Source organism: Uloborus diversus, chromosome 7 (genome assembly GCF_026930045.1).
Source record: "Uloborus diversus isolate 005 chromosome 7, Udiv.v.3.1, whole genome shotgun sequence".
Taxonomy (NCBI): domain Eukaryota; kingdom Metazoa; phylum Arthropoda; class Arachnida; order Araneae; family Uloboridae; genus Uloborus; species Uloborus diversus.
This window is the reverse complement of record NC_072737.1, coordinates 67,657,705-67,671,047: the sequence shown is the minus strand read 5'-3', so window position 1 is coordinate 67,671,047 and position 13,343 is coordinate 67,657,705. Positions and strand designations below refer to the sequence as shown.

General features: G+C 33.8%; 1 protein-coding gene across 1 annotated transcript in view; it reads right to left on the bottom strand.

Moving 5' to 3' along the window:
* LOC129226721 (trithorax group protein osa-like) overlaps nt 1–13,343 on the bottom strand; it is a 212,500-nt gene that overhangs the window by 16,299 nt on the left and 182,858 nt on the right. Inside the window, exons 8-12 of the mRNA XM_054861350.1 lie at nt 10,345–10,709; nt 9,654–9,692; nt 9,356–9,544; nt 9,070–9,271; nt 7,706–8,249 (exon numbers count right to left, since the gene is read on the bottom strand). Of these exons, the coding sequence (XP_054717325.1) occupies nt 7,706–8,249; nt 9,070–9,271; nt 9,356–9,544; nt 9,654–9,692; nt 10,345–10,709 (1,339 nt within the window). The remainder of the gene's footprint in view (nt 1–7,705; nt 8,250–9,069; nt 9,272–9,355; nt 9,545–9,653; nt 9,693–10,344; nt 10,710–13,343) is intronic.

The window sequence follows — 13,343 nt, the reverse complement described above, 5'->3', positions numbered from 1 at the left end:
TGACAACTAGAGTATACATTTTATGCGAAACAAATTATAGAGCAATTGGTCTATTATTTCTCGAGAAATCCCTAAAAATGTGAATTTTTGAAAGTGTCCCAATGCTTTTGGTCATATAGTGTATATAGTGCTTCTACTTCAACACATTGAGTTTTTATTAAAATTTCCTAATAAGTCTTGTGAGTGTCTGATCCTCGTTAGTTGTCATAATAAATATTAAGGGTTGTCCTTTTTCTCAGGAGGCACGAAAATATTACCTACATGTATATCTGCCTGAAAAACAAAAAAAAAACCTCGAAATACTTAGGTGAAAAAAAATCTCAACGCCTCGCTCTGCCTGATTTTAAAGTTTTTATCGCTCTGCCTCGTTTTCATGCATCTTGCATTTAATGAATCAATAATAAAAAATAAAAAAAGGGCAAGAAACATATTTGCAGGAAATACATAAAGTTAAAACAAAAATGAACAGCTTACATTTAGGAAAGCAATTATAAGTACAAGTAAGGGTTCACAATTTAAAAAGAAAAAAAAAATCAAGACAAACTTTTTCCTTTTTAAGTTCTGTGTTACGCACTTCTGTGCCGAAAAATTATCGTATCGTGTCTTCAGTCACAGAATAAAATGAATGTTCTAATCAAATGATTATCAAGTAATTTTCATTCGTATAGAACAAAAATCTTTTTTGAGATCCCACATTTTCTATTCTATTGACTCCTAATTCCTAATAATATGTAAATACAGCGAGAGAAAGGATTTAGCTTCCTGTTTAGGAGAGGGAACCATTTCTATATTTAATTAGCATGATCTTTATCGTAAGCATACTATTTACTCAGAAATACTCCCTATTTTCCCAAGCACTCTGTTTGGGGGCTATGCCTTTTAATTTTCACGAAAATAAAATTTTCAAAATGCACTTTTAGACGAACTCTGGTAGTATTTGGAAGTAAGTAAGAGGTCCTGTGATCTTCCACCAGCAAATTTTTGAACTTGAAACGCCAAAAACACAATTTCAGGTTCTTCAATTATGTTAGGAAACGGGGAGTTCGGAAGCTTTCCCCAGAATTTTTCGAAATAGTCTAAAAACGCAGTCTTAGTGTGATGTTGGGGGGAGGCAAAATTTTCAAAGTGTTATAAACATGATTGTAGGCCATTTTTAGTAACGTTGAGGACATTCAGGTTTTTGAAATCAAAGTTCCAAAAATGCAATTTTAGACGACTTTTTTTTTTATGGTCAAAGAAGGACTTTTCAGAAACTCCCATCCCGAAATTTTTTGAAATTAAAGCCATAAAAACGAAATTTAAGACGATCTTTAATGATGTTTTTTGAAGGGAGGGGGGGGGGGTGCTTATGTGACCTGAAAACCTTTATGCCTGTAATTAATTTTTTCTACATTGTATTAAAATGCTGATCTAGCTTCTGAGAATGAAAATAGAAAACAGTGAAAACTTGTAACCTTCATTCTATATTGTTCACATCTTAGTTAGCTTTGTCAGCAACATAAGGCTGAAAATGTCATTAAAACTAATACATACAATGCTTAGTAATTCTACCACGGTGTGTTTTTTATATTAACCGAATCATATTAAATTGCTAATATGTTTTTCATGATTTTCTATGTATTTAATGAGTATGTTGGTGTACGGAATGTTTTCCGCAACTGAATAAATGTTTTTGAAAAGTATTTTTATTCTCCAAAAATACAGCTTCCAAATTCTTATAAAGATTTAAAAAAAAAAAAAAAAAAAACTATTTCTATTGTGAAAACTTTCTGAAGACATCAGAAAGCCTTCTGTATTTTTATTTTCTTGTCAGTCTTGAATGTCGGTATTAGTAATCTGGAAATTTTGTATTTGGATGAAATTTTGCTTTTTAATTTCATCCACATTGATGTTTTTTTCCTGAAATGTAATTTTACACCCCCCCCCCCCCTTTTAAAAGTAAAATCTACTTAAGTTAAACATTGAATGGACACAAACGATTAGTAACCATGGCGACGAAAATTTGACTTCTTAGTAAATATTAAAACAACGAGCTAGAGTTATTCTTGTCATCATGACAATCTGAAAAATCAGAGCAACATCAGCTTTGTTCAAGTAAGGATAATAAGCATTCGCAATTGCTCAAAAAAAAAAAAAAAAAAAAAAATCTTATTTTTTTCTGGAAGAATAAATATGGTCCTGAATTTTAGTAGTTTTCCAAAAATGATAGCACTGTTGGAGAAATAATATTTAAGCAACGTACTTCAAAAAATATAAAACATGTTTTTAAATTGTAAATACTATTTGTACAAGCTTGATTCGCTCTGAAAAGTATGGAATAACACAAGTACATGATTGCTTGATTAAAACATTCAAAACCTGCAGTTAATCACAATATCCATATATTTAAGCTATTTCCAAAACAGCTAATTAAAAATAAGTGTTTTAACTTTTTTTTTCATTGTTTCTGGCAATAAATAAAAACTTGGGGTAAAACGCAGGAATTATGACACAAAATGTAAGCTAGGAAATAGTCTTTAATAAAAATAAAATTAACCACGGTTCGCATTGCTGCGCTGGAAAATAAAAATTATCCTATTTTGTTTCTCACGTAATGTTTTAAAAACGGTATAATATCGTACATGTCTTAAAAGAAGGAGTAATATTGCGACCCCATAAGAAACGTTTCACGATTCTATTTGGGGTCAAATTATGCATCGTTTTCCTCCTTAGGAATTTTCTAAAGAGAAATACAGTAAAATCCTATTACAACGCATACTAATGCAACGAAATACTTGTTTCAACCAAATAAATTTCCAATCCCGATTCCGAAATTCGATGGATTTTACTGTATATTATGAATTACATGTTCAATGTGTATCTACCTTCTAAAGAAATTTGACGAGTCTGGCTTTTAAAGACACAAATAATTTTCAAAAACGTTTGTTGAGCTGTGGAAAGCACTTTATGTGTGTACCATTTGTAGTAACATAAAACACATGTAAAAACGATGCAAAATACCTAGTATCTGGAATACGATTTAATCTATATATTAAAATATTTTTCTAATGGAAGGGAAAAATGTCAACTTTTCGCATTCGACAGCATTGTAACAATGTTCATTATATTGTAAATAAACAATTTGACTCAGAAATATTCCTTTCAAATCTATTTCTTTTCAAACCACAAATTTGAAAAAAAGCAAATGTTGCTAATTTAACAGCTAATAGCACGCATCTACATGGATTCACTTTCAAAAGCACTTGATTCTTCACGAAAGCCTTAGGAAAAGAGGAAAGAAGAAAGGACGTCCAGCGAAGGTCATTGAGGGGAACTAATGAGAGGGTAATAAATCTTACACCCCATTAGCGTTTACCCCTCAAAAAGGGGAGGTTACTATTCTAGGGCGGGGCAAATGCAAAAAGTGAACGTATTGAAATTTTTTTCAATAGTTAGAACATGATATTTGTTTAAAAAATGGTCGCATTATTTCAAACAAGATCTCAAAAGAGAGCTGGAAATATTTTGCGTGTCAGGGCGTTCTTAAAATTTCGATAGCACGAGTTGCAGATGTTTTACAGAGCGAAATGTCCAACTGTACCTCGTTTTCGAAGAAATTCATTTTTTCTCGAATTTTAAAAAATCGGAGAATGGACACATCAAAAAAGTAAAAACTAAAAGAAACAGACATGGTCTTGAAAAATACTCAGAAAAAAAAACGGATCCGAAAACTTTACAGGAATTTGTAAAACAAGCTCCAACTTTCCCCGTAGGTTAACATTAGATCCGAATCTTTCAGACTCTCAGTGAAAAGCACCCTTAACTCTAAATAGCTGACACTCCAAATAAGACAGGTATTTTAAAAAAAAGTTTCTTTTTTGAGTGATTTGTACATGATTAGCCAATAGAAAATTTTGTTTAAGTGGATATATTTATAAGTAATTTTAACTTCTACATTTCTTATTTACAAATTGCTTTATAAAATCAAACAAAATTTTCCATTCTCACATTCCAATTTATTTTCCCATTCAAATCTGTTTTGAGATTGTTTTGCCACTGCAGTTGCTTGGTGAGAGTAGCTCTTCTAGCTTTTCTAAAACCATGTCGATTCAGTTTATTGCGAAAGTATAATAAAAAAATGTCATTGAAAAGGATTGATATTAAAAAGAGCAGATTGATGTCAGAGACGTAACTTGGCCACATAAAGTAGGGGGGCAAACTTTTTTTTAAACTGAAATTTATTTGATTCATATTTTGATATCCAACTTAGAAAATCATAATAACTTTTAACGCAATGTACGTTATTCAGTTTATACAGAATAGAGCTAGAGAGAGTAATGCGCACATACATCCGGAGAAGTATCAGTCTTTCCCAAAAAATAGGCTGATACTCTTTTGTTGTTGTATTTATAGTTTACATGATCAATGGCGCCAAACAGTTTTGCTTATGTTTTGTAATCCTAAAGTACAGATATTGTTTTCTAAGTTGGGTTGGTTTTAATTCTCGAATAATTCCATGGACTAATTATAATTGGAAAGTTCAAGGAATTCTGTACTTTGGAAATGATTTTTCTTTCTTTCCAAAGCTGTTTTCCAGGATCCCAGGAATGAAGACTCTGTACAGTGTATACACCTTGCTATTAGTGACCTATGCCCTGAACCAAACTAATATTCTACTTCAGTGACACAACCAGAAAAAAAAATAGGGGGGGAGGAGAGGGGCACATCGAAAAAGAAAAGAAAAATTTAGAACTGATAGAAAAGGGGGGTCTTTCCCGGAAAATTTTTGAAACTTTTAGCTTCAAAAACGCAATTTTAGACTTTCTTCGTTGATGTTAGGGTGACAAAAGGTACAGGGGTATCAGCGGAATTTCTAGAACTTGAAGCTTTAAAAACGCGATTATAGGTCATATTTTATCGACGTTAGGGTAACGGATGGAGCTCAAGGACTGTCCCCGATCGATTTTTTTTATAGGTTGAAATCAATTCCTCCTCCCCCTGCTTTCGACATTGAAAGTTTAAAAACGCAATTTTAGACAAACGTTGAAGATTTTACGGGAAGGAGGTTTTGAAGCTCTTCCCAGGTAAAATTTTTAAAATTATGGTGCTAAAAACAAAAGCAATGTCTTATAATCAGGGGCTATTCCACTTAAAAAAAATTTTAAGTATAGTTTAAAAAACCAAACTGCTTATGGTATTGGAGGATGGCAGCATAGGGACCCTTGCCCGAATATTTTCGGAAATTCAAGTCTTAAAACGTGGTTGTAAGACCATATTTTGTAATATTAGGGCCAGTAATTTTGCGAAATTAAAACTCCAAAAACGTAATTTAAGGCGACTTTCGATGTTGTTCGTTAATTGGGGGCTTTCACCTGGAAAATTCGCAAAATTGAAACCTGAAAATGAAATGTCAAATGCTCATAATGCTTCCGGTGTGTGGGGGGGGAGGGCTCTTTGGAGGAGTAGCATTTCGATAACTTTCTTATTTTTAGACGAACTAGGAAAAAAAAAAAGAACGGAGTGGTGGGGGCGGGGGTGATTGCTGATCAATAAGCTGTTACTTTTGAATATTTTTTATTCAAAGATTTATTTTTAAAAGAAATTAAGATTTTCCCGTAACATTACTATTAATTTCTAAATATTACTTTATTTTCGCAAGACGTCTTCTCATCAATAATAAAGAATACTTTTAAAAAACATTCAACTCAAACATTCTATGGGGCTCGGGCTTTAAGCTTCCTTTTTGGTTGTACCACTGTTCTATTTTGACCCGTCCATTACATGGTTGGTTGCTCATTCATGTGAGCTCCAATTAAAGGATTAAAAGTAAATTTCGCTTTAAGAAAAACTTCGGAATTTTGCAGCAACATTTTCGCTCTTTCCCGAAAACACTCATTTTTTTGGTCATGTAATCCTAGTTTACTACCTGAATTTAGTAAATTAGGATTACATGCCTATATATATTTTGAGGGGCCGAGATGTTCATCATCACTTTGGGATTAGGCGATCAGGTACACGGGCCTCTTCTGGGCTTCAGTTGCGCCTGCTTGGTGCAGTTTAAAAACAGATTAATTATAGGTTGAAATTACTAATTGGTGGTTAAAGACAAGGATGCATCTTTTGCATATAATTCATGACAATTGCATTGATAATATGCAAATTACATTTTATTGTCATTTGAAAATAATATATAGATCATTTGACAAACAATTTTAAAAAATCCTTTGCTTAAGAACTAGGGGGGCAAAATAATACTTTGCCCATAGCTCAAAAAAAGTAGGGGGGCAAAATAATACTTTGCCCATAGCTCAAAAAAAGTAGGGGGGCACTTGCCTCCCTATGCCCCACCTAGTTTACGCCAATGATTGATATACTGGGAGATGATGGAGGAAAAAGCTCATTGTGCAATGTTAGCCCAAAATTTTTTAAGTTGCAAAATTTTAAGAATCTTTAAAGGACAGAACAGAAATTTATAGGGGGAATTTAGATGGTAGTTGAATTTTGCAAGTTTTATCTCTTGTAGATGGCATATTTGTGAATGGATCTGATGCCTGGAAAATTGTTGACTTTCAAAACATATACAAAAGTGAATTTTTTTCTTCTTTTTTGAGAATTCAGCTCCCTTGAGAGATTTAACTGTTTTAATATTTATATTGAGACACAGATTTTCAACGCTAAAAGAAATGAAAAATCTTTTCAATAACTAACTTATTTATGTTAGTTTCCTGCTTAAAGTATATTACCTTTATTTTATGCAAGACAAAATGTTTAACACTTTAAAATGAAATACAGAAAATAACACACTACGATTAAGTCTTGCTGTGTGCAATGGCAATAGTAGATTGGCATTAATATTGCAATTTTTCATTTTGCTTAATTGCTAACAGCTTAAAAAGCAAAATCCTCACAAAATGATATTTCCGAATAGCGGACACCTCTCATCTGCTATTTCAAACTACTACTGCATTATAATGCTTGATTGATTCAGTGAAACAGTGGAATACTAATTTTATTTCGGAAAGTTTTTTTAAAAAGAAAAAAAAATTAAAAACTACCAAATAAATGAGTATACAACAGGGAATAATTAAAATTATGGTGCTAAGAGAGAGATTAAAATAGCAAAATGCTAATCATATCAATTGATGATAAGAATGTAAAAAGAGAAGTTGCACAACTTTGACTCTCCATTATGTTATTTACTGTTGTTTTACATCATATATTTCAATCAGTAACTAGGAAATATTCTTTACTAATAATAAAGCTAAAAGTCTCTCTCTGTCTGGATGTCTGTGACGCGCATAGTGCCTGGACCGTTCGCCCGATTTTTATGAAATTTGGCACAAATATAGTTTGTAGTGCGGGGGGGGGGGGGGGGGTACACCTCGAAGTGATTTTTCGAAAATTTGACTTTTTTTTCTATTCCAATTTTAAGAACATTTTTCTGAGCAAATTTATCATAAGATGGACGAGTAAATTACCAAGTTATCATAACGTGGAACCGTAACATGGGCAACAATTGGCGAGAAATTCACCATACATTATTTTTTAATATAAAGGCGAACCAAAAGACCTTTTAATTTTCTACTACAGGCGAAGCCGTGCGGGTACCATTAGTTTAAAATAAAAAAACCAAACGATAAATATTTCTAATCCACTAGAAGAAGTAACACATGAGCAGGTTTTAATTTTATCGCAAGAAATAAAATCAAAGCACACATTCACATACCTGTCTTGTTCACAAGGATTTTGATACGGGGGATACTGGGACGAGTTCGAAGGACCAACCGTCCTATTAGGTGGGTATCCTCCGGGAGGTGGAGCATAAGGGTCTGCCGGTACCATATTCCTGCTATTGTAGCTTGGTTCAGATGAGGGAGGCACCATGGTGTTGGAATACTGATCGCCATATTGTTCCTGCTGTCCCGAAGTATTGCTGTAACCGTACGAGGTGGAAGGCACACTCGGCGGATTACCCGAATAGGGAGGCATGTTGCTATTGGCGTTGGACTGGGAGTATCCATAGCTGTCGTTTGTGCTGTGACGTTGCTGGTACTGTGAGCCCTGCATCTCATCACTGAACGGATCCATAGCACCCTCGGATCCAGAATGATTCACCATTGCTCCGGGATGATGCATGGAATCTTGGTAAGGAGGGTGGTGGCCAGGTCCAGGATAGTCAGAGCCTGACATCATTCCAGGATGAGGCCCAGTATTTGGTGGGTATCCTGCAGGATATGGAGATGGATAACCATCCATCATGGGTCCTCCTCCTAGAAGAAAGAAATGATTTAGACTACAATGTAACAAAACTATTATTCAGCACTTACCCAGAAGCAGAACTATTTAAATTGAGATATACTGTCACTATTAAAGTTATTATACTTGGATAGTGAACAAAATTATGTCGGCCTCAATCACATAGCTAACAACAAATTTCACATTTCACAAGCACACTTATGAGTGTCAGCCACAGCTGCCATACTTAAAAAATCATAAGACAGAACTTATTTTTTCAATAAACAACACAACTATAGCTTGCATGAGTGCTTCCAGGATTTTCATTTCTCTCTATGTGATTTTTCCAAGACACAATGCTCATGAGAAATAGATAAAGTATCCAATAAAACTTTGGAGGAAAAATTTCATGATATAGCATATTTATTATGAGATAAATTATTATTATTATTTGTAAGAGGCTGATATTTGAACCAACTCCTGAAATATCGTCATTTTACTTTTTTTGAGGATCATATTGATTCAGCAAACAAAAATTGGTGTTTTGCTTTGTTAATCCAAAGATTATCTTCCAGAATGTTTTTAACAGTTATTGGCACTAAAATAATTCATTCTGTGTGAACAGGTTGATCGGTAGGTACCAAAATGAAAGTGGTAGCCCATTTTTGGATCACTTCCTCTAAGTAAATCAAATAAGAAATTGAAAACACAATTTTTCTAGTTTACATTCCACAACAGCATCTTAAAATTTCATTCAATCAGCAAATGTGAGTCCTTCTGGTAAATTTTCCCATAACATAAGCCCAATAATAAATTTAAGTTACCAGCAAAACTTTAATTTTAGCAACAACTTACCTGCATTTTTTGCATTCTTTTTTCTTGAGTTGGATTCAAGGCTACTTATTATTGGTCCTGGATCAATGCCACCTCTATCATATTTACATTCAAATGGTAAAAGGTGTTTGATGTACTGCTTCCTCAGAGTATATGCCGCACTTGAAGAAGCACCAATGCCGATAAGCCCAGCAATTTCCTTCCACTGCTTCCCTTTCATCACCTGCGAGTTTATGTAAATAATGCTTTAAAATTGAGAAATATTTTCTCTAATGAATGATGCAACATCAATTTGAAAGAAACGTACCTCAACAAAGCCACCTCTTTCCTTGGTAGCTAAATACAAGCGATATAAATCAAGAGGTTGTTTGCTAATTGTGGGGCACTGAGATAAAGGCGTACCCCGTTCCTCCTGATACATGATTAATTTATCTAAAAATAATCTTCTATCAGGATCATCAGACAGATCATACAGTTTTAACATTCCATCTGGACGCTATGAGAGAAAAAAAAAATACATAAATACATAAAAAACAAATATATATATATAAACACACGTCTTAATCAAATTTATATAAATAGAAGAGAACAGGGTGAAACCTTACCTTTATTGGGTGATGATCATAAGGTTGATTATTTATAACCTGCAATGAATGAAATATACATGAGATATTTTAAACAAATTCCAAATTTTGCATTTTTTCTATTAACCAATAATTGCATTATAAATGAATAAACTTCAGATAATATAATATCAAAATAAATATACAGATTTTCTTTTACATTTTTTAGCAACTGTATAACATCATACTACAGGGGTATAATAGATCTAAATCAGGAACAGAACAGATAGTTATTTACACAAAAGAAGTGTAAGAACATTGTGGGTGAGAATTCAGTTATTGCTAGTATAACAGGAATATTGTGTCCACAGTTGGGGACATTCGGTAGAAAGAAAGGAGTTACAGATTTTAAACCTTGTTGATTATGGCTGCCCATTCTTTCAAGCCATTTAACCATTTTGTAGTCTAAAAATGTCTTTAACATTAGTCTGTTGTAACCAGTTATATTCTGTTTTCGCATTTAACTAGGTCAAAATGAGGGTGAAACCTTTCCACAGATTGAAAAGTTCAACATGGAAATTGAATAAACTTTTGCATCTGAACTCCAGTCTGCTTAGTATGAATAATATTAGAAAATGTTGATGGGCTTGGACTAGAAACTGTCAAAAAAAAAAAAAAAAAAAAACATGAAAAGGGAGAAATTGATATGCCTGAGAAAAAGTATGACACATACTGGGCTTGCAGGTGTTCGTGGCCAACTGGGGCTTGAAACACTTTCAAACTCATCATGGAATGATGACATCGATGCTGCACCAGGTGACGGCAATGTATTTGGTGTCGGAGGATGAGACATCGTAGGTTTGTTATTGGGTTTTGGAGTTTCAACTCTTTCTTCAGGCAAGGAGGATGATGCAGAAGCATTTGAGGCTTGACTCCCTTCATCCATGACTGGTGGAGGAGGAGGTCCCTGCGGCCCTCCTAACGTCGAGGTTCTCATCTGCTGAGATTGCATCATGTCAGGAACAGAAGGACTTGAGACAGTAACAGCTGATGGAACAGGGCTACTGATGCTTTGGGTCACGGTAGTAGGTGGCATTCCTGCTGAATCAAGTCGAGGAAATTATAATTAAGATACCATAAAACATTTCAATTAAGTACAGTAGGAATCAAAAATTTGCACAACCTGAGATCAGAGGTTATAGATTTAGGCTTTGATCAATTTTGGGGCTATTATTTATGGCCTCAAAATTAAAAACAATCAGTGCATCAATAATTAAAAATAATGACTTACTGTATTATAAAATAAGTTATTTTATGCAAACAAAAAATCTCAGACAGATAAGAGCAATTCTTCACTTCTATATTATACTATTGCATGCCAAAAATAATGATTGTTTAAAATATACAATTGAAAAAATAAATTAAAAACAATGAAAATATTTCAGAAATTTTCAGGACAGCTGGCATTAATTAAAGCTTTTTTTTTTTTAACCTTTTTTACGCATAGTCAATAAGCTTTTGTCCAGTAATACAACCTTTGTTTCTCTAAAAATACTACATTTTTATCTGCTAATGCTAAAAAAAAAAAAAAAGTGGACAAGTTGTAGACTTTAGCAGATTTCCCATGCTCTACTGTAATTTCATATAACTTGGAGTTTTTTTTTTTTTTTCAAAAACTAAATGCAAATGATTACTGCAAAAAGTTAAATAAACCTTCTAATAACATATGCATGGTTAAAAAGATATAGCATACGTATATCTTCCCCGCAAAATATAAAAAGACATTGTATTTCATCAGTCCCTTTCCACATTAAACATTTTACCCACATCAGTCACAGAAAATGGTTGCCTTAATTACAAATCTTCATAACAACATAGTTTTCAGCCAGAAGAAAATAAAAATTGTATATAATTTTAGCTTATCTGGGTAACTTGATTCTTTTGTTTGACTTAAATATATTTCATATATTTTAGCCTGATAAACGAGCTCAATAAATAAAACCACTACCTTTTGTAGTTAAAAGTACACTGTAAATTTATGCAAAATGGTCAAAAAAACATTGTGTGTTAAAATATGAATGAAACCAATAATCAAAACACATAAAGAAATTTGAATATTCAACACACAATAGCAATCATGTTATATTCACTTGAGAGGGGTCAAAGTACAACTGTACACATGTGCACACACAAATGCATATACAGAAAATAAGGAAAATCCCCCCCCCCTCAAAAAAATGTTACTTTTTATTGGATACAGGAAAAATAGATTAAAAATAATAGCCCTCTAAATTTAGGGAAGAAAAATCTTTAAAAAAAAAAAAAAAAAAAAAGATTTTTTTATATTTTTTATTTTGGAACAAATTGTACCATTTTATTTGAAAATGCAATGAATAAAAACAATGAAATACCATATGTTTACAAAACTAACTAGAACTGCAGCCAAACATGATATCAATCCCACGTTAGCTCAGTCTGAAGTGTAATGAAAATGTACTACTTTTAAAAACGCTTTTTGTCTATTAAACTCCACAATATTATCTGATCCATTGGATCAGAATAACAAACTATAGTTAGGGTAAACTTAACCTAGCAGATATTATAATCTGTGTAGCCTTCATAATGCTACCAGGTTGGATTTGCCAACTATAAATTTGCAAGAAAGATTAGGCAGATCAGAGAAATACTTTTTCAGGCAAGATTGATATTTGAAAGTATTTTTAATACAATTTTTTGGTAAGATTTGAGCAAATGATTTGTCCAGTAGTTCTTGGAATAGCAGCAATATTTATTTCATTCAGCAGCCAACCATTAAAATATGAAAAAAGACAAAATTCAAGGAAGGATTACACTGGGTAACAGCCAAAAAATCGTCTGGGGTTTCTCAGTTGATTTAGACTAATTTTGGTGTCCTGAGTTAGAACATCACATTGATTTTGCTGTATCAGGTCAACTTTTTGAGATACAGCCATATGCCTATATACGTTTCAATATGCTAGTAATAGGGGTTTTGAGTTCAATCTATGTAATTACAAAATTAACTTATTCGTAAATTTATTATCTGAAAGTAGGCTACATATTTCTATTACTATTTCAGGTTATTAATATGGCTTCTGCTCGACGTTCATGCATGAATAATCCTGACGTTTTCTGCTACATCTGCGGAGAATACACGCTGTCAGTGGACAGGAAGAACATCACAGGCTTTGTGAAGAGCGCCTACCAGGCTTACTTTAAAGTCAAGCTGGGTGAGCAAGATAAGTCCTGGGCACCGCACAAGGTGTGCAAGACGTGCGTGGAATACCTCCGGCGGTGGGCGAAGGGCACGAAAACTTCACTGAAGTTTGGGATTCCGATGGTTTGGAGGGAGCCGTTTGACCATGCATCGGATTGTTACTTCTGCGCTATCAATACTACTGGTATCAACCGGAAGAATCGGCACAGGCTCCAGTACCCCGACCTTCCATCTGCCCGCCGTCCAGTTGCTCACTGCGAAGAAATTCCTGTACCATTGTTCACAGAGCTTCCTGACAGCGACGACGAGGCCACCACTACCAGTACAGACGAGGGAGGATATGCAGAAGAGTATGAAGCACGCGACGGTCCGCAGCCCTTTTCACAATGTGAGCTTAATGATCTTGTTCGGGATCTCAGCTTGTCAAAGACTTCCTCCGAGCTGTTGGCCTCCAGACTCAAAGAGAAAAATCTACTTGGCGAGGACGCGCGTATCAC